Here is a 27282-nt window from a genome sequence, read left to right on the forward strand (position 1 = left end):
CAATTCCTATTTGTTAACAAAAATAAAATAAAAGCAATTCTTGTACCGCCGTTTTGATTTGATCCACAGCTCTTAATTCTGATTTTGAGTTACACACACACACACACACACACACACACACACACACACACACACACACACAGTATAACCATTTTGCCCCAAAATGAGCCTTAAGATTTTTATTATAAAATAAAAATTTTTAATAACAAAGTTTAGTGATTTTATTTTTATATACTGAGACATCTCTGTACATAACAGCACTATATTTACAATGTACATTAATTAGATACAGTTTTGGCACTTCAACAAAGATGGCACACAACAGTACACTAGCATCCTTGGCATGGGTAAAATTTGTACAAAGAGTTTCAGGAAATACTTAAATATTCATTCCTCTTTGAAAAAAGTAGTTTTTTTGGGTTTGTAGGTGAGCAAAAAAGTGAAAACATTACTTATGTATACATCTGTTAGTGTATAATTAGTATGGAGAAATAATTGTGAACACTCATGGTTTCTATACATAGATAAACATGGTACTATTACAGATCCAGTAAAGCCGCTGCATTTTTCCTCGGTTACCATGACCAGGAATATTAATCAGGAACATCATTAACACTCAGAGAAAACAGTTACTGAAAATTCACAGAAAGTGCCAAAGGTAATAACACTACATCAAGACAGCACCAATAAAATAAAACAAAAACTTATTTCTATAGTGCATATGAATTTTAGCTTGAATATTTTGTTTCTTACTTTTGTCTAGATTTATGATGACTGAAATATCTGCAGTGGTTAAAGAATGAGCAGAAATCAGTCAACAACAACACTGGCATTAATATAATGGAGATTAAATTTGAAATGCTACACATTTTTGAGGATCAAAAAAGTGAAATGTACAGAAAGGACATCATAAATGGCAAAACATAATAACTTTCATTGCGTAGTGCGAAGTCATTATATAATGGTGAAAGTTTTTCTGATTTCTGCAGTTTTCTCCATGTCGCTGTAAACTTTCTCATTGTGCATCAGAGTTGACATCTCCATTTTTTTGCATAATATTTTAATGAGTGACATTCATTTTATTAGGACCTATTAATAATTGTGTTAGATGAGTTAATACAAAAGACATATGCTTGCAGAATCAGAGAGTGAAGGCAGACTCAGTCACTGAAATACTGTGGAAAAAAATTGAAGCATCAACTCTACTCGCGACTTTGATGTATATCGTCTACAGTAACTGTTATTCACAGCTGGGAGCTTGGAAAAGCACTGTTGCTACAGATTACACAGTAAATTTATAAAATACTAAATCCGATACGTCACAAAAAAGATCTGGAGCACAGAGTCTCTCATGTCCTATGTGAAAGGCTCTGAGATTTTTGTGAAGACGGTGACTGAAATTACCAATAAACTCTAAAAATGTTAAAATACTACATCTTATTTTGTTACCAGTTAGTTTATTTCTTTTGTTTGTCTTCCCAATTCTTACTGTCTTTTAATGTGCACAACACAATAGTTCCTCTTGTATATGCTATTTGTACTGCAGTCGTGCTGCATAAGAATCAGAATTTCAAAGCTAGACATGTCAGTGAATAATCATGTAAGTAACCTTTTTTCTGCAAAGCATCCATGAATTAATGAAGAAAAATACTTATACTCAGAATCCCACACAATATGCTGAACAGTGGTATACAGAATAATAAAGTTATGTAAAAAAATGGACAAAAACATGGATAATTTCTCTGTGGTAAAGTTTTTTGGGTCTAAACAATAAATTAAATAACAACTACAGCAAGGCATATTCATTTATATACAAATAGGAAAAAGGTGCTGAATCCTACAATAAGGTCCAATAATTTACAGCATGACATTTGATGATCACGAGACTAACTGCTCCAAAATATTGTCCTACTCAGGATTGAACCTAGGACCTGAAAGAGATAGACACAAGTGCCCTACCCACTAGATCACCAGAGCTTTTACCATTCAGAGCCATATTATTATAACATGAACAATTAAGTGTTTCAGAGGGCCACCCATCATTTGTATTCAGGTCACTGATTGCCTATTGGCAATTCTCATTTGTTGTTTGCACCCTCAGCTTTCTTAGAGTAATTTACTATTCCGTTAAACTACAGAGAATTATTCTTTATCGAAAATCTATTAAATAAAACTCAACAATAACATGACTTTGAGTTTACGTTTTGTGTGTGTGTGTGTGTGTGTGTGTGTGTGTGTGTGTGTGTGTGTGTGTGTGTGTGTGTGTGTGTACAGAGGATTGGTATGTGGCACACACATGTGCAACAGAAAATGCTTAACACTAGCTTTCACACACTTGCTCTTATCTAGTATGAGTACACACATTAAAAGTTGGTGTGTGTATTCCTACTAGAAAAAGAGCAAGAGCTTGAAAGCTAGTGTTCAATGTTTTCTATTACATTATTTCTCATGTATGGCGCACAATCCTCATAGGTAAATGGTTGCCTTTCCCCAATTTTATGTATTTTTCCATCCAGAAGTTTCCATTATTGTTATTAATGGTACAAGACGACAAACCAAATTCAAAAAGTGACTGGCTGCATATTACACCTACATAAACTCCAGTTTACCACATTCGTCACCTGGCGCAATTCAGTTGAGTTTCATGCAGGACCCAAAGCCAACTGTTGGAATGCTGGAAAGTAAACAAAGCGATAAGTGGGAATAGCAACGATGTAACTCAAATAGGGCAGTAAGTTGCCGGTGACTTAATGCCCCACAGCCCTTGACTCATTACAAAGAACGAAGTTCTCAGTTCCAAAATGTGGGAAGCAATAAACGCTTTGGCCAGAGCACTGCCTGTGATCTCACTGCAATTATCACAGATTTGTCATCAAGTCAAGAAGCATACTCTGAGACACACACCAGTGGCCTTTGTATCTTTGACAGCATAAAAGACTGAGTCAAAGTGAAGAAAGTAGTGATGACATAGTAGTGCATTAGAGATAAAAAGTGATGAACAAAATTTCATCGAGTTCAGATTCTTATTTGGAGCAATTATATGCTAGTAAAGATCTCAATGACATGTTGGAAGAACTTGCTGCAGATGAAGAAGAGGGACTGAACTCTATGAACAAATTCTCTAACAGGCAATAGTCATTTCCCTTCACTAGAAAAGGTGGGCTTCTGATTGGATATGCTATGTGACATTAGCTTAGGTGAAGTGCTTTTGCGATTCTTAAATGACAAAGTGATAAGCCTTTTAGTCAGAGAGACTAATAAATAAGCAGGGCACAAACTGAAATGACTAAACATGTTCAACTGAACAGACTGAGGAAATTAGAAATTTCATACAACTGATTATTTGGATGGATCTAGTACAGCTACCGTTCATAAGATGTTGGTCAATGGACCCTATTTACAACTTTCCATTTCCTTGCAGCAGCATGTCCGGTAATCGTTTTGAATTACTGTTAGCAAACTTGCATTTCACAAATAATGAAACTAAAAATGAGAGTATCAGATAAGTTTTACCATTCCTAAACATGTTGACGGAGAAAGTCTTTTCACCAGTTGAAGATACTGTAGTTGACGAGACCATGGTTCCTTGGAGCAAATGACTGAAGTTCAGGCAGTACATACCAACAAAATTGCGTAAGTATGCTGAAAAACTTTTCAAACAGTGCCCCATGAAAGGTATACACAGTGTGTGAAAATATATTCTTGATTAGACACCACTGGAAGAAAGCAAGATGGCACAGCTGAAAATGCTTGCAGTGAACCCATAGGTGAATTGCTAAATGAAGGAAGAATTTTGTTGGTAACTTTTACAAGAGGTATGAATTAGTAGCCAATGTCTAAAATTCAAATCACTGGAACTGTGCAGTACAACAAAAGGTTTATGCTACGTTTTGTAATGTCATACCCATTGAAGAGAGATGAAATGACAGCAAAATATGATAATGGTATTGTGGTGCTAAAAGGGAGAGATGTTGACAATTTTAGTATGTTATCAACAAAACATGCACCTATTACAATGTCACACAAGAGGTCGTCCTCCGAAACAGCCTTTGGTGATACTAGCATACACTAATAGAAAACCTAGCACTGGCAGAGGTGACCAGATTGTCATATGCCACAGTGATAAGGAAGGTTAGCAAGTGGTATCAGAAATTAGCACTGCATATGCTTTTAGGAACAAATACAGTAAATGCTTGCTCCGTGTACCAGAGAGCCACAAATACAAAACCAGGCATAAGAAAATTTCAGGAAAATCATTACCAAATGGTTGTTCACAGAAAATGCTATGCCCGACAGTAACAGAAATAAAACAAGGAATGTGATGCACCAGTTAGAGATTCATAACAATCAGCAGGACAAGCCTATATGAAGGAAGTGCACCCTTTGTTACCAGAAGAGGCAAACTACCAAACAGGGGGGGGGGGGGGGGGTTTACCTATTATTACAATAATCCAACATCACCTCAAATCTGTTTAGCATGTTTTAATGAACGCCATACAACATAGTATAATGTAATATGTTATCCTAAATATAAATGAACAAAATGTATAGTATTCTGAGTAGGTATATTGTTTGTATGTTTATGTTGTATATCCTATAGTTACATTTCAGTGCTTACTACATTACAATAAGAAGAGTGACACCCATATGCGGGTGAAAGGGCCTCCACAGAAGCTTGCCAGTCATCCACATACAGACGATGCAGCGACGAACGTTTGTACATTTAATGTAATGCACTGATGTACCTACCTTGCCTACTACCATTCTGTCAAAAATTATAAAATATCTCAGTGGGGGCAACTGGCAATCATATCTTCAAGACAGGCCTGAACTTAAAATACGAGCAGTTTGCAAAATAACAAAGTGACAAATTGCTTCTTGAGGAGTTAATTCTTCTTCTTCTTCTTCGAAATGTGTAACTTGCCTGTATTGTGCATCCAATGGGAATTATTAGTGTTTTAAAACAGATTCTAACTAACAACTATCATCATACACAAAAGCAAAAGAAAGAACACAAAAGTAATGGAATCTGACATCTTAATTCTAGAGGAGTAAAAGGGTGCAACAAACTTCAGTAGGAGATAACATTCCTCATAAAATACGGAGTTTCACATCTCTAACAAAAACCACTATTCTCTCTTGTGTTTAAGTGTGTATGGAACACGACTGATAATGATTTACTATATACAATTACAGTTTCACAAATGTTAATGTGGATAACTTTCAAGGATCAATAAGGAACCAACATGTAAGACTGTAATCTGTGGTCATCGTATTTTGTGGGCATCAGTGCTAATGTGAAAACATGTAAATAATACATATGTTTCTATACAGTCAATCCATTCTAGTATATGCCCATGTACAGTTGCCAGTATGTAAACAAAATGCCTACTTTCCTCTAATTTATGAACCGACTTGACCAGGCAGGTATGGAGTGATCTCAAATTTAAGATCAAAACAATGATGTGACTTGCCTTTTTTTATACATATGCAAAAATTTTCCAGAGATTTAAGTTCAGAGAAAAACTGAGCAAAAACGTTGAAACTACTGGATCCTTAAAACTTAGAAATAAGCACCCCATGTCAGTTCTATGTGCTATAAAAAATAGTAAATTACAAAGCAGTGAAGATTAAACAGAGAAGAGCTATGGGTTGGGGGGTGGTTAGGAGCAAAAGTTTCAAAAAATAGATGACCCAACCCACTGCATCAACATTTGAAAGTAAAACTACATATTAAAAAAAACCTCTTTCATTCTAGATTCGAACCAATGGAGGAACTAGAGTGTGGAATTCTACAAAAATTAAAATATCTGAAGTTTTGTCCCATGTAGCTTTCACAAAATAATTTAAGTTTATACACTTTAATGAATTTCTCTCATAACAAAATATAAATTCAAATAGCTCGAGTAAAGGGAATTGTATAAGGTAATATGATGTATAGTTTTAGCAGCTACTTAATTATTGACATTTAAAAATTCAATGAATTAATACTGATGGATAGGGTACCTGTTAACTTGTTACATACATAGTAGCTAACATCATTAAATATACATATAACAAACATTAACCTTCCTCCTCATAAGTGAAGAGCAAAAGTAATACTGCAAGATATTTATCACAGTTTGTTTCATACTGGAACAAAGACACTGCAACACACTTTCAGCAAAGAGCTTAGCCCTTTTACTTTAAGTATGAGCTTTTCCAGTTTTGTGCACAATGTACGACACATTGTTCTAATTATTAATACAGAACATATAATCTGGAAATGAATAGGAGGTTTCAGTCAGTTTTCTGGAACTGTTAAGTAATTTTGTTCTTCATTAAGTGAAAACTTTAACCGCTTTGGATCAGGGTATTCAGGGTTTTCCACAGCTCCTTTCCCAAATTTTAATTCTAGAAAATCCCTTATGTTATTTGGGGCAGACACCTTACGCCCAATAAATTCAATTGTCGAAAGTGGCTTCAAGAAATGTTCAGGGAATTCTCTGTCTTGCTTGTGAGTGGGAAACCAAGTATCTTTCGTCATTGTTCCATTTTTTGAGTAGAAAGGGAAGATATCTACATGCAAATGATTGACAGGGCTATACTGTACTCTGAAGAAGTCCCCTTCACGTGCTTTCTCCCACACAAAGCCATCTTCATCAATAACTGGCTGCAAGCGTGCACCTGAAAGCCATGGACTAAGGTGCAAGTCATCACGCAACACTCCAATGTCAACATCATAATCCCATGGCAATATATCACCAGAACGCATAGCACCAAGCAAAGTTCCACCTTCTAACCAGTAACGTACACCGTCTTGTTCAAGACGTTTGAAAACGTGGAGTGCAGTACGACGTAAGCCAGCCAGGCAGCAGGGAGGTGTCCAACGACCTTGCCACAAGTATTCTGGCATATCATTGACAACTGTGCCAAAGCAGCGAGGCGTTTCACGAGTACATCCATACCACTCCGTCACACCAGTTTCACGAATCACCTGCACATAGAAGAAAGGGAGAAAATAAATTACAACTGTTAAAGAAATGAAAACTAAGAGGATGACAGGAACCACGAACAGTAGAAGAGAGCTTTATTTTTATAGGCAGGCATTCCTAAATATATCTGTTTTATTCAACAGGTGACCCAATTTGGCAACCATATTAAACTGCAAACTGTCCATCTCTTTCCTTTCTGTAATAACATGCTCAGTATATATTAAGTTTAAGTCTGTTAAAATTAATGACATCTCAAATGCTAAAAGCAAGCTAATTAATCTATTTTTGCTCAGTATTTGTGGTCTACAATGAAAATATGGGATACAGCAAAGTCATGCTATAGGTAGTCAGTTTCTTCACATGCCTAAAACTAGTGGAACAAAGATGCGAAACATTGTGATAAACCGAAGACAGCTCAACTATAGAAAATAACTGAACTAAGCTTTCACACTGTTAAAAGGACAATGGAAACCAGGTTCTTAAACACGAACACAACAGAAATCAGAAATGAAACCAGTGAGAATGCATCTCGGGCTTGGACAATGAGCACTAAGGTGTGTGTGTGTGTGTGTGTGTGTGTGTGTGTGTGTGTGTGTGTGTGTGTGTGTGTGTGTGTGTGTGTGGAGACGGGATTTTTTTTACTGGGTGCATACATGGACAAGGGAAAAAAAAATCCGGATTTCCTGGTTACAAATACCATCTCTCCCGGGTGAAAATACAGCTTTCTCCATGTTAAGTGACAGTATACTTTCCCTCAGAAATGTAAAACTTATCAACCATTGAATCGTTATGGTTTTATACATCGGTGTTGAATTTACCGACAATTTACGAAACAAAACTTAGGGGGGAAAAAAAAACACATTTTCGAAAGATCTGTGGTGTGAAGCAACACGTAGGCTGCATATTTTCGTATGACAAAAGTTTAAATTCTATTTTCATGAAACACAGCATGTTACTTTCCGAAGCATTGAAATCGAGATTAAGATGTCAGTCATAGCTCATGACACGTGATCTTGCCAACCAACGACGGCACATATTCAGAGCACAGGACACATGGTGTAGTCAGCCAATAGCAACATCTTTGATCAGTAGCGTGACCACACAAATTGGAAAAGTTAATGGTTTAAATCAATATAAGTGGTGTTACAAGAAAAACAAAGCTTTCACACACAATACTGGTCTCTAAGATTAATAAGCTGCAAGAGAATAAGTTTTCACATATAATGTTGATCTGTTTTGCGCGTGTTATACTTTAAGACATATCACACAAATGTGCCAGTAAAATTTTTAATAATGAAATAAATGTCTAATCATCTGGGCTCTAAATTCTTCACAGTGAGTTGATTTTTAAATGAGAGTCAAACTTTCTCTGATTTAAGAAATTCATCGTACATTCTCGCACATAGTTAATTTTGTATAACAGGAAATTTACTTTGAAAGTAATGCTTTTGAAATCATCATTTGCAATGTTTTCCCACAACTGTTAGATATATGTTCATTTCAGCACACTTGCCACAGAGCACCAGATAACAGATGCCATTGCGCTTGTGCAGCTACGACGACACGGGAAGACCATTCGTACATGTAAAACATTAAAACATCTTAGATCATAAAAGAAACATCAGAGGATACCCCACAAGCATCAGAATTCTGTGAAACATACTGAAATGCATAATACAGCTTAAAGTGCACATTCGTATGTCCAGATACGGATGTAAATTTTCTGCGAGTACCAGTACTTTGTTATCTGTTTGGTTCTTTATTATGGCATAGTGCCGTATGTGCTAGAAGACGAAAACGTGCACTTGAAATGCTGTGAACAGTTGAAAACTGCCAATGGTGTGGAATTATAAACACTTTGTTTCAAAATCATGGACTGCCTCAGCAGAAAAGATAAATAAAAGCCTTTTTTTTCTTTTTTTTTTAGAAAACCAGAAAAAATAACAACTGTTCTGCAAGGCGATTAAGGCTTGTCTGTGAGAAAGGTGGAAATAAAAAAAACTGAAACTAATAAATTATTTTAGCCTTCCATAATTATGTGAATGTATTTTAATTCACTTGATAGCTCCCGGCCACAGAAATCTGTTTTGTTTTCATTTGACATGAGAGCAATAAACAATAAGGAAACAGCAAAATCACTAAACGTAAATACGAGGCAAGTGGAGACTACTCACCTCCCCACTACAACGCAGACTGCTCTATGTATCAGTCCCGGATCTACGATATTTCACACACTATCACTGGTTTAGTTATCCAACGTTTACTCTCCGGTTATGCGTTATTACATGTTCATACGAGGGGCATTTGAAAAGTCCTTGCATAAATAAAAACTACTTAAGTGGAAGGGGTAAGCCTTTTTTATTTTCGACATAGTCTCCATTTCGACTTATACACTTCATCCTATGCTGTTCTAATTTGTTGATCCTTTCTGAATAATAGAAATTGTCCAAGTCCGCAAAATAGCTATTAGTTGCTGCAATCACATCCTCGTTGAAATGAAATCTTTGTCCTGCCTGCCATTTCTTCAAATCGGGGAACAAGTAGTAGTCAGAGGGAGCCAAGTCTGGAGAATAGGGGGGATGTAAAATGAGTTGGACTCCTATTTCCAATCATTTTGCGACCACAACTGCTGAGGTGTGTGCTGGTGCATTGTCATGATGGAAAAGGACTTTTTTGTGGTCCAATCACCGGCTTTTTTCTTGCAGCTCGGTTTTCAAACGGTCCAGTACCAATGAATAATATGCACCTGTAATAGTTTTATCCTTTTCCAGGTAGTCTATGAGGGTTATCCCTCACGAATCCCAAAATACAGTCGCCATAACCTTTCCGGCCAAAGGTTTGCCTTTCTTGGTGCAGATTCTCCCTTGGTAACCCATTGTTTAGATTGCTGTTTGGTCTCAGGAGTATAGTAATGTATCCATGTTTCATCCACAGTGACGAAACAATGCTTAAAGCCCTGCGGATTCTTCCTGAAGAGCTGCAAACCATCCTTGCAACACTTCACACCATTCCGTTTTTGGTCAAGCGTGAGCAATCGCAGAACCCATCTTGCAGATAGCTTTCTCATGCCCTAATGCTTATGCAAAATATTATGTACCCATTCATTTGAGATGCCTGCAGTGCTAGCAATCTCAAGCACCTTAACTCTTCTGTCATCTATCACCGTATCATGGATTTTATCAATGATTTTTGGAGTCGTAACCTCCGCAGGGCATCCAGAACGTTCAGCATCACTTGTGCCTATATGGGCACTCCGAAAGTTTTGAAACCACTTATAAAATGTTCTAATCAAAGGTGCAGAGTCACCATAATGTTTATTAAGCTCCTCTTTAGTCTCCTGAGGCATTCTCCCTTTCATAAAGTATTGTTTAATCACTACACGAAATTCTTTTTCGCCCATTTTTTGACAATCACTTGACTTCATTGATTCACACGAATGCCAAATACAAAGAAATAGACCAATATGGCTGAAACTTGGTGAGCGTTCTTTCCAAAGATGCTACTAACTAAACATGACCTCAATACACGCCGGTGGTGCCATCTCTTGGACTTTACACGGACTTTTCGAACGCCCCTCGTACAACGCATTTTCTGCGCTATTCTCAGAATAGAACTTCAGCATCTGCTAGCTGGGGACTGTACAACTGGCCCTTACTAGTGTAGTGGTCTGGCTAAAAACTTTGTCAAAATTTCATTTTCTTGGATACACCGAGAAGACAACACATAACCTCTCTTACCTGTTATGCCTGTTAGCCGTTTATTTCCCCTCTCGTAGTTTGAATCTATGGCTTTCACTAGTATTTATAACAACGCTCATCATTCACAGACTCAGTCAACCACATAAACAGCGATTGGCACCCATTCAGCTTTATTCCGCTCCGCACGTATAGCCCTGTCGCCCTTTGTCTGCAGGAAAGTTTATTTCCAGATGCGATGGGGTAAAGAAATCATGTACACTGTGCACGCTTTCAAAATCAACTTATGATTTATTCATAAATCAACTTAGAATGTGCTCAAAAATGTTCAAAAACTAACAGGGATGCATTTCAAAATCATATGAATAAACAATAGAACAACGTGCGCGGGATGCTAGGCACTTTGTGAAACAAGGGTTGTTTTTCCTCAAGAATATGAATTTGCTGCCCCCCCCCCCCTTAAATTGCCATCCGGTTTGCCTCTGCCCCATAGATCCAAGCCTGTTGCGCATGCGTGAAGCTGGTAGCTTGGGCGCGACAGTAAAATTTTTCCGGGTAGCATCTTGCCGCTTGCTGCTATTGCCTATACAGTTAACAGCCACATTTCTGTAGCCAGAAGTGGAAGGAGATACTACACATATGCCACTCAATTGCACATGTACATGAGCCCGCTCACAACTGCTCAAACGAATTTAATGTAAACAGTTGTGATGTCACTCTCATCACAGGCAATTTGTTGTTCTGAAGCACTGCATAGCCTTTGACACATTTTGCTGTTGGCAGACACTTATATGAGCACTGTGTTTTGTTGTTGTATATAAAGCATTTCATTTGCAACTTTAGTTTTATTTTCGTCTTTTTTCACTTATTCATGTTTTATTGCTGCTGTATTAGTCTGCAGAACCAGGATACAGTAATATCCTTTGTTAGAATATTGGTTCTTATCAGTAAACATTACAAAAATCTAACTTAAAACTACACCAATGAAAAATTTCCGGAATTCTAATAAATCCCGGGTTTTTTCCAGTTTTGCTCCTCCATGAAAAAATTCTCGGGTTTTTCCCAGCTCTCCCGGTTGTCCTTGATTGTATACACCATGTTTTACTATTTAGATACTACAGAAAACTTCTGCTATTGTCTTTCAATATAACCTATGTTATCCTCAAAGGTAAACAGTAAAAATTGTTCCACATGTGGAAAATGCAAAAGAAAAAAATATATCTCACAGAATAAAGCAGTTATTCATAACTATCTTTGAGGGAACGTGAGAATATACAATGGCAGTTTAGCATGAGAAACATTGGAAAAACAAAATTACGTCGGATAGACATTACATTTTGCCAATTAAGAAAGCAAAGGGCACATGGCACAATTGCAGATGGCACACTAACAATGGCAAGAAAATTGAACAAGCACCCAAAGAGCCCCTTAAATATCCGCATGGTTTAGGAGAAGAATCAAAAATTCAGAGAGTTAAAATTACATATAAATTGATAAGTATGACTGATGAGGTGTATAAAGCCATGTAATGAATGAATGAATGAATGAATGAATGATACCTGGAGATGACAATGTTTCAATAGAAACAGTTAGAACTGGATGGATATTGATGCACTAGGAACTTTCAAATTTATTTACAGAGTGTCTGCAGAGGAAGAAAGATTGTGGCAGTTATTCTACTTCTACCACAGTTATTCAATGTGGCAGTTATTCTACTTCACAAGATAGACAAGATCAAAAAAATCAGTTCTATGTATATTCACTGAAATGAACACCAACCACACATTAAAAATATATTTGATTTTCATGAAAAAAGGAAAAAGCTGGCTTTAGAAGCCGGTTCTTCACATGCACACTACAAATTTTGTGAAATATAGTACAACAAGGATCTTGAATTCTCTCTGTCTGGGACTCATAGATTTGTGAAAGCGTCTGGCTCAATTTCAACAAAATCTATGCTAACAGACCTAGAGAGAAAAAGGGATTATACGACCTATGTAAGCATACTGTCACACCAAAATAATTATCAGCAAAAGATCTAAAAGTAGTTCTTAGATTCTAATTAATGAAACATATGTGAACCACCAAAAATTTGCTGACAACACTGTCATGTTCACCTCTGGTGCAAATATACTCCACCAAAAACAGATGAATTTAATATAACAAATTTGAAAGGAGACTAGAAAATTAACCATAACAATTATGGAATAGTACAAATGGACATACTGAAGAGAAGATTGCAAATGTGAATAATGAAATTGGAGACTCAGTTGGGGACATATGAGCAGAAGAATAAAACGGTCTGGAAAATTTCCGGTAAACAAAACAGTTTTCATGGTGAAGGCAACAATGTACTACATAGGAACAACATTCCATGGTTTCTGCAGAGGACGACTTCTGAGATGTGAAAAAGAGTCAATGATCTGCATTTTATTTATGTGTAATATAGTAAAATGACTACAATGAGAGAAGTGGTAATATTAATTTTATTATAATCTGATATGTAATCAGTGTGTATGAGCAGTCTTGGCAGGTGGTAGTGAAACATTAACGCAAGAACTGTTTAAAAACTAAGTGTTTTCAGTGAGCAATGAACAGATGGATGTTGGGAATTACTGAAAGTGGAAGCAATAGGTCAGGATGGCAATCTGAACTGGAAGATGCACCTATCAAAGTAATGATATATTAAAAACAAAGATTCCAAGACTTACCAAGCGGGAAAGCGCCGGCAGACAGGCACATGAACAAAACACACAAACACGCACACAAATTACTAGCTTTCGCAACCGATGGTTGCTTCTTCAGGAAGGAGAGGGAAAGACGAAAGGATGTGGGTTTTAAGGGAGAGGGTAAGGTGTCATTCCAATCCCGGGAGCGGAAAGACTTCCCTTAGGGGAAAAAAAGGACAGGTGTACAATCGCGCGCACACACACGCACACACACACACACACACACACACACACACACACACACACACACACACACACACACACACACACACACACACACACATATCCATCCGCACATACACAGACACAAGCAGACACATCAAAGTCTACTTTCAAAGTAATATATCAAAGTAATGAAAATGAGATGGAAGTTTGTGGAACATGGAGCTTGGCAAACAAATAGTAGATGGATCGATGAAGTTCTCTGCTGGATTCCAAAAGTGGAGAAAAGAACAAAATAACACCCCAATGGCATCACTGAAATCACACAACACTTGGAAAAGTCTAGATATGGCTTTTACTTGAATCCATTTGTACACTGTCTGGTTGCACAAAATGCCTGAAGCCCAGTGGTGGGATTTTTCTACACACATCAATTACATTTCTGGATACAAAAATGTAATGAAAATACAAATTAGTTTACTTCTTACCAATTGCAGACATTTCACTAGTTGCATCCATTTCACTTCTTGTACTGTCTTGTCTCCTACTTTTCTGTATTTATTTATACACTGATATGCCAATCACAATGTTGGATGCCACATGGTGGCATTTTGGGCACATAGCATGTTAACAAAAGTATGTAAGCAGAGCAGACATGGATGGGGAGTCACCATAGCAATGATATGGGCTGCAAACAAGGAAATCCACTAAGATAAGTAAATCTGACAAAGTGTAGATTATTATTATTACACAGAGTCTGTGAACCAGTATCTAAAAATACCGAAGTTGGTCAAATGTTCATGTGCTACTGTCATAAGTATCTACAGAAAGAGGCAGAAGAACAGTGCTACTACCACGGTTGGATGTCCACGACTTTCCACAGAACATGGGGATCGGACATTTTCTGCTCTGTCAGGTAGGATAGATGGTGATCTGTGGCATCTCTGCCAAAAGAGTACAATGCTGGTGCATGCACAAGTGTTTTAGAGCACACTGTTCAACATGTAGCTCTGTAGCAGATCACCCCTATGTGTTCACACGCTGACCCAACAAAATTGCCAATTACAATTGCTGTAGGCACTGAAGCATCAAGATTCAACTGTCGATCAATGAAAACATGTCAGCCCTTTGGGTGAATCACATTTTTGCTATAGTAGTTAAATGGTTGTTTCCACAAACTCCACCATCGATGTGAAGGCCAGCTTGACAAGTGCAGTCCACTACAAATGTTGGCTGGTGGGAGAAAGTATTATGCTATGGGAGACATTCTCCAGTGCTTGCGTGGGAACTGTGGTAGCAATCGAAGACACCATGACAGCTGCGAACCACCTGCAACTTTTCAAACTTGATGTCTTCCCTGATGGAATATTTTCTGCAGTAAAACTGATTTGTCTCCGAGCCATAACAATGCTGCATTGGTTAGAGGAGCATTATAGTAAGCTCACAATGTCTCAGCGACCAAATTTTCCTGATGTAAATCCTATGGAATTCATCAGGGTTGCTATTGGGTGTCATCACAAGATACACAAATCAGCAGCCTGTTATTTATGCAAATTAAATGACCTGTATGTAGACATCTAATGTCACATACTTCAATCCCTGATATGCATAATAGGTAGCGAATTTTGTTCCAAAGGCGGACAAACAAGCTATTAAGCAGTTGGTCGTAATGTTTCTGGTCATCAGTGCAATCTGATATGTTCTAGTAGCTCCTATTTTTCCTGTGGTCTGAATTTGTGTCTTACAGAGATTTAGGAACCAGGTTTTAAATTGTAAGACATTTCCATGGGCAGGTGTGGACTCTGACCACAATCTATTGGTTCTGAACTGTAGATTAAAACTGAAGAAACTGCAAAAAGGTGGGAATTTAAGGAGATGGGACCTGGATAAACTGACTAAACCAGAGGTTCTACAGAGTATCAGGAAGAGCATAAGGGAACAAATGGCAGGAATGGTGGAAAGAAATACAGTAGAAGAACAATGGGTAGCTTTGAGGGATGAAGTAGTGAAGGCAGCAGAGGATCAAGTATATAAAAAGATGATGGCTAGTAGAAATCCTTGGGTAACAGAAAAAATATTGAATTTAATTGATGAAAAGAGAAAATATAAAAATTCAGTAAATGAAGCATGCAAAGAGGAATACAAAAGTCTCAAAAATGAGAACAACAGGAAGTGCAAAATAGCTAAGCAGGGATGACTAGAGGATAAATGTAAGGATGTAGAGGCTTATCTCACTAGGAGTAAGATAGATACGGCCTACAGGAAAATTAAAGAGACCTTTGGAGAAAAGAGAACCACTTGCATGAATATCAAGAGCTTTGATGGAAACCCAGTTCTAAGCAAAGAAGGGAAAGCAGAAAGGTGGAAGGAGTATATAGAGGGCCTATACAAGGGCGATGTACTTGAGGACAATATTATGGAAATGGAAGTGGATGTAGATGAAGATGAAATGGGAGATATAATACTGTGCAAAGAGTTTGACAGAGCATTGAAAGACCTGAGTCAAAACAAGGCCCCGGGAGTAGACAACATTCCATTAGAACTACTGACGGCCTTGGGAGACCCAGTCCTGACAAAACTCTACCACCTGGTGAGCAAGATGTATAAGACAGGCGAAATACCCTCAGACTTCAAGAAGAATATAATAATTCCAATCCCAAAGAAAGCAGGTGTTGACAGATGTGAAAATTACTGAACTATCAGTTTAATAAGTCATGGTTGCAAAATACTAATGCAAATTCTTTACAGACGGATGGAAAAACTAATAGAAGCCGACCTTGGGGAAGACCAGTTTGGATACCGTAGAAATATTGGAACACATGAGGAAATACTGACCCTACAACTTATCTTAGAAAGTAGATTAAGGAAAGGCAAACCTACGTTTCTAGCATTTGTAGACTTAGAGAAAGCTTTTGACAATGTTGACTGGAATACTCTCTTTCAAATTCTGAAGGTGGCAGGGGTAAAATAAAGGGAGCGAAAGACTATTTACAATTTGTATAGAAACCAAATGGCGATTATAAGAGTTGAGGGGCATGAAAGGGAAGCAGTAGTTGGGAAGGGGGTGAGACAGGGGTGTAGCCTATCCCCGATGTTATTCAATCTCTATATTGAGCAAGCAGTGAAGGAAACAAAAGAAAAATTCGGAGAAGGTATTAAAATCCATGGAGAAGAAATAAAAACTGAGGTTCGCCGATGACATTGTAATACTGTCAGAAACAGCAAAGGACTTGGAAGACCAGTTGAACGGAATTGATAGTGTCTTGAAAGGAGGGTATAAGATGAACATCAACAAAAGCAAAATGAGGATAATGGAATGTAGTCGAATTAAGTCGGGTGAAGCTGGGGGTATTAGATTAGGAAATTAGACACTTAAAGTAGTAAAGGAGTTTTGCTATTTGGGGAGCAAAATAACTTATGATGATCGAAGTAGAGAGGATATAAAATGTAGACTGGCAACGGGTTGGTTGGTTGGTTGGTTGGTTTGTGGGATTAAAGGGACCAGACTACTAGGGTCATCGGTCCCTTGTTCCATAAAAACTAAAACCACCCGAAGAGAATAAAAAACGAACAACAGGAAAGACAGCAGACGAAACAGGACATGAAATACTCTGACAGAGACCAGACAAAACAAATTACAACACACAGTGTGACGGTGGTTGGCCGACCGTAGAGAAAAGAGGAAAAGCCAACCACCAAGAACACTTTCGAAACTCAGTTTAAAATCAGAGGCTAAAAGCCAGAATCAACACTAAAAAACTCAGATTAAAGGATAAAAAACCCCTGCCCGAATAAAACACAAAACCAAGTCCACCATGGCAGAGTCATCTGATAAAAGAGCAGAGAGCGTGTCAGGCATTGCAAAAGTCTGCCTGAGTACGGTTAAAAGGGTGCACTCCGACAGAATATGGACCACCGTCAAGGAAGTCCCACAATGACAAAGAGGGGGATCCTCACGACACAGTAAATAACTGTGCGTGAGTCGGGTGTGGCCAATGCAGAGCCGACAAAGGACGACTGAGTCCCTGCGGTTGGCTTGCATGGATGACCGCCACACAGTAGTCGTGTCCTTGACGGCACGGAGTTTGTTAGGGGTGGTCAGACCGCGCCATTCAGCATCCCAAAACGAGAGAACTTTGCGGCATAAGACTGCCCACAAATCAGCCGCCAGGAGGCCAATCTCCAGAGATGGCGCACTGGTCGCCTCTTTCACCAGGCAGTCAACAGTTTCATTGCCGGGTATACCAACATGGCCTGGGGTCCAAACAAAGACCACAGACCTGCCGCTACGGGCGAGAGTATGCAGGGACTCCTGGATAGCCATCACCAGACGAGAACGAGGGAAACACTGGTCGAGAGCTCGTAAACCGCTCAGGGAATCGCTACAGATAATGAAGGACTCACCTGAGCAGGAGCGGATATACTCTAGGGCACGAAAGATGGCGACCAGCTCAGCAGTGTAAACACTGCAGCCAGCCGGCAACAAACATTGTTCTGAATGGTCCCCTAGAGTTAGTGCATAACCGACTAGACCAGCAACCATCGAACCATCGGTGTAGACAATGCCAGAGCCCTGATACGTGGCCAGGATGGAATAAAAGCGGCATCGGAAGGCCTCCGGAGGGTCTGAGTCCTTCGGGCCATGTGCCAAGTCGAGCCGAAGGCAAGGGCGAGGCACACATAACAGGGGTGTACACAGGGGGCCCGGAAAGGAGGTGGAACAGGGAAACATCCAAGCCAGGAAAGAAGCTGTTTGACACATACGGCGATCGGACAACCCAACCAGGGCCGACGTTCTGGCAGATGAACGACTGACTGCGGGAAGAGGACACTATAATTTGAATGCCTGGGCAAGCTAAAAACATGGGCAGCATAAGCAGCCAGTAATTGTCGGCATCGTAACCGCAGTGGAGGGACACCTGCCTCCACAAGTATGCTATCCACTGGGCTGGTTCGGAAGGCACCAGTGGCAAGGCGTATCCCGCTGTGGAGGATTGGATCCAGCACCTGCAACGCAGATGGGGATGCTGAGCCATAAGCCAGACTCCCGTAGTCCAGACGGGACTGGATTAATGCCTGGTAAAGCCGCAGGAGAGTAGATCGGTCGGCACCCCACCTGGTGTGGCTCAGGCATCGCATAGCATTTAGATGCCGCCAACACGCCTGTTTAAGCTGCCGAATATGAGGCAGCCAAGTCAACCGGGCATCAAAAACCATCCCCAAAAACCTATGTGACTCCACCACTTTAAGGAGCTCGCCGTCAAGATAAAGCCGCGGCTCCGGGTGAACAGTGCGTCGCCGGCAGAAACGCAGGTCTTGGCTGCGGGAAACTGAAAACCATGCTCTACAGCCCAAGACTGCGTCTTGCGGATTGCGCCCTGTAGCTGATGTTCAGCAGCTGCAATGCCAATAGAGCTGTAGTAAAGGCAGAAGTCGTCAGCATACAGGGAAGCGGAGACAGTATTTCCCACGGCCGCAGCGAGCTTATTAAAAACAGACACACACTGAGAAGAGAACCCTGTGGCACACAGTTCTCCTGGACTTGGGAGTAACTATATGAGGCCGCGACGTGCACGCGGAAGGTACGATATGACAGAAAATTGCGGATATAGATCGGCAGAGGGGCCCGAAGACCCCATCCATGAAGCGTAGAAAGGATGTGATGATGCCATGTCGTATCATACGCCTTCCGCATGTCGAAAAAGACAGCAACCAGATGCTGACGGCGGGCAAAGGCAGTACGGATGGCCGACTCCAGGCTCACCAGATTGTCGGCGATGGAGCGGCCTTTACAGAACCCACCCTGAGACGGAGCCAGAAGGCCTCGAGACTCCAGTACCCGATTCAAGCGCCAGCTCACCATCCGTTCAAGCAACTTGCAAAGAACGTTGGTGAGGCTAATGGGACGGTAGCTGTCCACCTCCAAAGGGTTTTTCCCTGGTTTCAGAATGGGGACAACAAGACTTTCCCGCCATTGCGACGGAAACTCACCCTCGACCCAAATGCGGTTGTAAAGATCGAGGAGGCGTCGCTGGCAGTCCACTGACAGGTGTTTCAGAATCTGAGAGTGGATGTTATCTGGCCCAGGAGCGGTATCAGGACAAGCGGCAAGGGCACTTCGAAATTGCCACTCACTGAATGGAACATTGTACAATTCAGGATGGTGAGTACGAAAAGAAAGACTCCGACGTTCTATCCGCTCCTTAATGGAGCGGAAGCCCAAGGGGTAGTTGGCAGAAGTGTAATTCATAGCAAAGTGCTCTGCCAAGCGGTTTGCAATGACGTCGGAGTCAGTACAAACTGCTCCATTCAGTGAGTGCGCAGGGACACTGACAGGGGTCCGATAGCCATAGAGGTGGCGAATCTTGGCCCAGACCTGTGATGGAGTGACATGGAGGCCAATGGTGGACACATACCGCTCCCAGCACTCCTGCTTGCGTTGACGGATAATGCAGCGGGCTCGCGCACGCAGCCGTTTGAAGGCGATAAGGTGGTCGATTGAGGGATGTCGCTTGTGACGCTGGAGCGCCCGCCGGCGAGCTTTAATCGCTTCAGCGATCTCAGGCGACCACCAAGGCACAGTCCGCCGCCGAAGGGACCCAGAAGAACGGGGAATGGCAGATTCGGCGGCAGTAACGATGCGGGTGGTGACCGATTGAACCACTGCATCAATGTCACCATTAGAGAGAGGCTCAATAGCGGCAGTGGAGGAGAACAAGTCCCAGTCAGTCTGATTCATAGCCCATCTGCTAGGGCGCCCAGAAGACTGACGCTGTGGCAGTGACAGAAAGATCGGAAAGTGGTCACTACCACACAGGTAGTCATGCACTCTCTATTGGACAGACGGTAAGAGGCGAGGGCTACAGATGGAAAGGTCAATGGCGGAGTATGTGCCATGCGCCACACTGAAGTGTGTGAAGGCACCATCATTTAAGATTGAGAGATCGAGCTGCGCCAATAAATGCTCGACGATGGCGCCTCGACCTGTTGCCACTGACCCACCCCACAGATGGTTATGGGCGTTAAAGTCACCCAGTAACAGGAAAGGTGGAGGCAATTGAGCTATCAGAGCAGCCAGGACATGCTGCGCGACATCACCATCCGGTGGAAGGTAAAGACTGCAGACGGTAACAGCCTGTGGCGTCCACACCCGAACAGCAACAGCCTCTAAAGGTGTGTGGAGAGCTACAGACTCGCTGTGAAGAGAGTTCAGGACATAGATGCAGACGCCACCAGACACCCTTTCATAAGCTGCCTGGTTCTTATAATAACCCCGATAGCCACGAAGGGCATTGCCGGAAACCAAGTTTCCTGCAGAGCAATGCAGAGGAAAGGGTGAGGGCTGATAAGTTGGCGGAGCTCAGCTAGATGGTGGAAGAAACCGCTGCAGTTCCACTGGAGGATGGTATTGTCCATGGCTGAGAAAGGCTTGACGAGACTGGGAAGGGAGATTATGCCGCTGGGTCACCTGCTGCCTCCGATTTAGCACCTGTGATAGTGCTTTCCATGGCGTCTGATGGACCGGCAAGATGGAGGTCCTCAGCGGACACCAGAATCTCCACCGCATCCTCAGACGCAGAGCTGGAAGGTTGCGGTGGGATGGCTGCCACCGCGAGTTCCTTGGGCTGAGAGCTCTTCTTGGGTTTCTCACGCCATTCCTTGAGTCGCACTGGCTGGGAGGGCTTCACCAATTCAGTCTCCGGGACGGAGGAGAATCGTGAAGCCCTACGACCAGCTGATTGCGGGCACTTACGCCATTGTCGGTCGTCAGGCTTCTCGCTGGCGGAAACCTGGGAAGGGAAGGACCCAAGGGACCCCTTGCGAGCGTGAGAAGCCAAAGAAGTTGGACACTTCTCCAGCTTAGAAGTGGGGACGGACGTCCCCGATGGGTGGGATGGTGTTGCTCCTGAGGTAGGTGCCGCAGGAGCAACCCGGTGGGTAGAGCCCCCCACTGGCGAGGGAGCAGGAGGAGTTTTACTACTCGTCGATCCGGCCACAAGTGGTGAAACAGACGGGCCTAGCACAGGTGTTGTAGCAGCAGCGTAGGAAGATGTCATTCTCACAGGATGGAGTCGGTCGCATTTCCTCTTGGCCTCAGTATAGGTTAGTCAGTCCAGGGTCTTGTATTCCATGATTTTACACTCTTTCTGGAAAATTCGGCAGTCTGGCGAGCAAGGTGAATGGTGCTCCCCGCAGTTGACACAGATGGGAGGCGGGGCACATGGAGTATTGGGATGTGATGGGCGTCCGCAATCTCGACATGTGAGGCTGGAAGTGCAGCGAGAAGACATATGGCTGAACTTCCAGCACTTAAAGCACCGCATCGGGGGAGGGATATAGGGCTTAACGTCACATCGGTAGACCATCACCTTGACTTTTTCCGGTAATGTATCCCCTTCGAAGGCCAAGATGAAGGCACCGGTAGCAATCTGATTTTCCTTCGGACCCCGATGAACGCGCCGGTCGAAATGTACACCTCGGCGCTCTAAATTGGCGCGCAGCTCTTCATCAGACTGCAAAAGAAGATCCCTATGGTAAATAACTCCCTGGACCATATTTAAACTCTTACCGGGTGTGATCGTAACGGCAACATCCGCCAACTTGTCACAAGCGAGTAACCGTCGTGACTGGGCAGAGGATGCCGTTTGTATCAGGACTGACCCAGAGCGCATTCTTGACAAGCCCTCCACCTCCCCAAACTTGTCCTCTAAATGCTCGACGAAGAACTGAGGTTTTGTGGAGAGGAAAGACTCCCCATCAACCCTCGTACAAACTAAGAAGCGGGGCGAATAACTGCTACTGCCATCCTGAGACTTACGTTCCTCCCACAGTGTGGCCAGGGAGGGGAATGTTTTCGGATCGTACTTCTGAGCATTAAACTGAGCCCGAGAACGCTTAGAGACTGCTGGCGGCTGGCCACCAGCGAGAGACGATGTACCATGCTTCATTGCGGGTCATCCGCCCTGATGCCACCTACTCCGACCAAGGGTCCTCCCCGTGGGCGCCACCCAGCCAAGCAAGAGCCACCTGGCAGGATGGCCGTTGCCGGGAGTCCCGATACCTCAGGAGGATAGGCATCTACTCCTTGGCATACGTGGGGAGTTTACGGCGCAGGCATCAGTAGAGCGATCCGTGTGTTGTCAGGGGGCTACAACCAACAGGGTACATGGCAGCCCCACCACAATGGACTGGCTACCGTGCTGGGTGTTAGGTAACATGTGGTCCATGTTCACCGTCGGTGCAGAAAGAGGCACTGCACAGTGCAACGTGTTATCTGCACGCAGAAAAAGAGTCATGCCCAAGAGATTGAGAGCGGACAGGACTGCAGTTCAACGGTGTATAAGCTGGCGAAAGGTCTGATCGCAAGATGGACTCAATGCACCAAGTAAGCGCCCTTCCCCAATCGGCTCGCTCTTCGGAAAATTTTGAGAGATGGAGGTCAAACCCAACAGGGGACCATCATATCATATAAGGCCGAAAAGTTTGAGACTCCTATTAGTCGCCTCTTACGACAGGCAATATACCGCGGGCCTATTCTAACCCCCGAACCCGCAGGGGGCAGACTGGCAACGGGAAGGAAAGCGTTTCTGAAGAAGAGAAATTTGTTAACATCGAGTATAGATTTAAGAGTCAGGAAGTCGTTTTTGAAAGTATTTGTATGGAGTGTAGCCATGTATGGAAGTGAAACATGGACAATAAATAGTTTGGACAAGAAGAGAATAGAAGCTTTCTAAATGTGTTGCTACAGAAGAATGCTGAAGATTAGATGGGTAGATCACATAACTAATGAGGAGGTGTTGAATAGGATTGGGGAGAAGAGAAGTTGTGGCACAACTAGACAACAAGAAGGGATCGGTTGGTAGGACATGTTCTGAGGCATCAAGGGATCACCAATTTAGTATTGGAGGGCATTGTGGAGGGTAAAAATCGTAGAGGCAGACCAAGAGGTGAATACAGCAAGCAGATTCAGAAGGATGTAGGTTGCAGTAGGCACTGGGAGATGAAGAAGCTTGCACAGGATAGAGTAGCATGGAGAGCTGCATCAAACCAGTCTCAGGACTGAAGACCACAACAACATAAATACTAACTCCTTTTTTCTTATTTGTTTTAATGCAGTTCCTTATATTAGGGTATTGGCTCTTTTCTTATGACTGTCTTGCTTTAACTTTTTTGAAAAACAACAGTTTATTTCTTTTTATTTAAAATTGGTCATTAAATTTTGAAACTAAACAGTCACATAGCATCATCTATATTCCCATAACCTTTTTGTCTTTTTGTGTCCTGCACATTATCAGTGGTTCTCAAATACTCATTCTCATGCAGAAATTTTTTCCATATTGTTACAGGGCCCCCTAATCACTTTACATCTGCAAACAATAAACACACAACCTACAAAGCCTTTAGTGCCTCCAGATTCTGCTGCTTCCATAATACCTTTCCCAACACCCAATGGATTCCAACCTACAACCCTACAACCCCCTCCTAGTCGCCATCACCAACTACATGCTCACCCACAATTAACAATTACTTCTCCTTTGAAGGCATTACCTACAAACAAATCTAGGGTATGACTATGGGAACCCGCATGGCACCATCCTATGCCAACCTATTGCTTCTACCTTCTTAAAAATGCAGATCCTCAACCCTTCACCTGATTCAGAATCACCAATGACTTTTTCATGATCTGGATAGAGGGTAAGGACACCCTATCCACATTCCTCCAGAACCTTAACACCTTCTCCCCCATGGTTTTGCTCAACCCAACAAACCACATTCCTTGATGTTGACCTCTACCACATACATGGCTAAATCAATACCTCCGCCCATATCAATCCTACCAACCACCAGCAATACATCCACTTTGTCCCTCTTGAAATATACCGAGGGTCTCACTGAGGCCTTCACAGACTGTAATTACTTTCCCAATCTTGTACAAAAACAGATCTCCTTTTTCTTATCCCTCCAGTCCACCAACACCGAAGTTCCACTGTCCAGCCACAGTGCAGTATTCCCCTTCTGACTCAATACCACCTAGGACTGGAACAACTGAATCACATTCTCCACCAAGGTTTGAACTACCTCACATCATACCCTGAAATGAATAATGTCCTACCACTAACCTTCCCATCCCTCCAACAGTGGTATTCCACCACCCACAACATCCTTGTCCCTCCCTACACAACACCTACTCCCAAACCCCTTGTCTCATGGCTCATATTCCCGTAAGACACCTAGATGCAAGACCTATCCCACATGTCATCCCACCACTACCACCACTCCAGTCAAGTCACAAACATCACCTATCCCGTCTACATCTACATCTACATTTTGCAATCCACTACAAGGTACTTCCCACTGTACCAGTCATTAGGGTTTCTTCCAGTTCCATTTACGCGTGGAGTGTGGGAAGAAGGATTGACTGAATGCCTCTGAGCATGCAGTAATTACTCCAATCTTATCCCTACGATCCCTGTGTGAGTGATACGTAGGGGTTTTTAATATATCCCTAGATTAATCATTTAAAGCCGGTTATTGAAACTTTGTTAATAGACTTTCACAGGAGCTGCAATCACTGTTTTGCATTTTACATGGACATGACAACCAACACGCTGTCTGTCCGCATGAATGGCCATCAACAAACTGTGGCCAAGAAACAGCTGGACCATTCTGTTGCTGAGCACACCGCCCAACATGACGATCTCCATTTCAATGACAGCCTCTCCCATCTGGATTTGTCCCATCAACACCAGCTTTCTTGAAGTGCACAGATGAGAACTCTCCTTGCAATATATCCCTTCCCTGTTCCCATTCCAGCACTACTTAGCTACCTATCCCACCAATGCATCCACAGTATTTTTATTTGTCTCCTTTTCCACCCCCCCCCCCTTCCCCTCTAATTTCCTGATTCCCGATTGCACCTAGCTGCTCTACCCTCTCTCCACTTCATCCCTGTATGCTCCTACAAGCAGCACTTTACTGTCTCTACCCCTAACCTGCTATCCGTACCCTCTCTGCCCATCCGCCTCCTTACCTCCACCACCCAGTTGCCTCTCCCACCATATGCGCCTGCTCAAAGTCTGGCCTCAGCAGCCAGTGACTGTGGTCACGTGTGTGTGTGTGTGTGTGTGTGTGTGTGTGTGTGAGTTGCATTTGTGTAATACTGTTACAGTCCATCCTGGATATTCCACTGTTTGACATTCTTTAACACAGTTTACTTATTTTGAGAACATAGTAACTGACAATATTGAGTGGTAGACAATACATGAAGTAGTTTATATCTGGATGTATTAAGTCTTTTAGGAGAAATATGTTGCCAGATCCAATCATCACTTAAATTAGTGCAGCAAAGTTCATATACAGTTAGGAAAGTAATTACGTTACTAAGTTAACAAATGGGAAACAAAGTAAAAAATGAGAGATTAATATGAGCAGAGCTTAAACATCCTATCAACTCTGTGTTCCATTTTCTTACAAAAAGTACGTAGACTTTTTATTTTGCTTAGGGAAGCAGATGGTCATTAACTAACTTATCTGCTGAAGCAACACATAACCTCTTTTCCTTGTCACATTTATCAATAACCACACATAATAGTTGTTGTTGTTGTTGTTGTCTTCAGTCCTGAGACTGGTTTGATGCAGCTCTCCATGCTACTCTATCCTGTGCAAGCTTCATCTCCCAGTACCTACTGCAGCCTACATCCTTCTGAATCTGCTTAGTGTATTCATCTCTTGGTCTCCCTCTACGATTTTTACCCTCCACGCTGCCCTCCAAGACTTAATTGGTGATCCCTCGATGTCTCATAACATGTCCTACCAACCAATCACTTCTCCTAGTCAAGTTGTGCCACAAGCTCCTCTTCTCCCCAATTCTATTCAATACCTCCTCATTAGTTATGTGATCAACCCATCTAATCTTCAGCATTCTTCTGTAGCACCACATTTTGAAAGCTTCTATCCTCTCTACTTCAACCATCATCAGTTACTTTGCTCCCCAAATAGCAAAACTCATTTACTACTTTAAGTGTCTTGTTTCCTAATCTAATTTCCTCAGCATCACCTGACTTAATTCGACTACATTCCATTATCCTCGTTTTGCTTTTGTTGATGTTCATCTTATACCCTCCTTTCAAGACACTGTCCATTCCGTTCAACTGCTCTTCCAAGTCCTTTGCTGTCTCTGACAGAATTACAATGTCATCGGTGAACCTCAAAGTTTTTATTTCTTCTCCATGGATTTTAATACCTACTCTGAACCTTTCTTTTGTTTCCTTTATTGCTTGCTCAATATAGAGATTGAATAACATCGGGGATAGGCTACAATCCTGTCTCATTCCCTTCCCAACTACTGCTTCCCTTTCATGCCCCTCGACTCTCATAACTGCCATCTGCTTTCTGTACAAATTGTAAGTAGCCTTTCGGTCTCCTGAAAGAGAGTATTCCAATCAACATTGTCAAAAGCTTTCTAAGTCTCCAAATGCTAGAAACATAGGTTTGCCTTTCCTTAATCTTTCTTCTAAGTCGTAGGGTCAGTATTGCCGCACGTGTTCCAACATTTCTACAGAATCCAAACTGATCTTCCCCGAGGTTGGCTTCTACCAGTTTTTCCATTCGTCTCTAAAGAATTCGTGTTAGTATTTTGCAGCTGTGACTTATTAAACTGATAGTTCGGTAATTTTCACATCTGTCAACAACTGCTTTCTTTGGGATTGGGATTATTATATT

At 41.8% G+C, this 27282-nt stretch overlaps 1 protein-coding gene across 1 annotated transcript in view; it reads right to left on the minus strand.

The window, feature by feature from the left end:
- Positions 1-203: 203 nt before the first annotated feature.
- Positions 204-27282, minus strand: part of LOC126271982 (ribitol 5-phosphate transferase FKRP) — a 73888-nt gene continuing 46809 nt past the window's right edge. The window contains exon 3 of the mRNA XM_049974447.1: positions 204-6976. Coding sequence (XP_049830404.1) covers positions 6284-6976 — 693 coding nt within the window. The 3' untranslated portion in view covers positions 204-6283. The remainder of the gene's footprint in view (positions 6977-27282) is intronic.

This window comes from Schistocerca gregaria, chromosome 5 (assembly GCF_023897955.1).
Source record: "Schistocerca gregaria isolate iqSchGreg1 chromosome 5, iqSchGreg1.2, whole genome shotgun sequence".
NCBI lineage: Eukaryota > Metazoa > Arthropoda > Insecta > Orthoptera > Acrididae > Schistocerca > Schistocerca gregaria.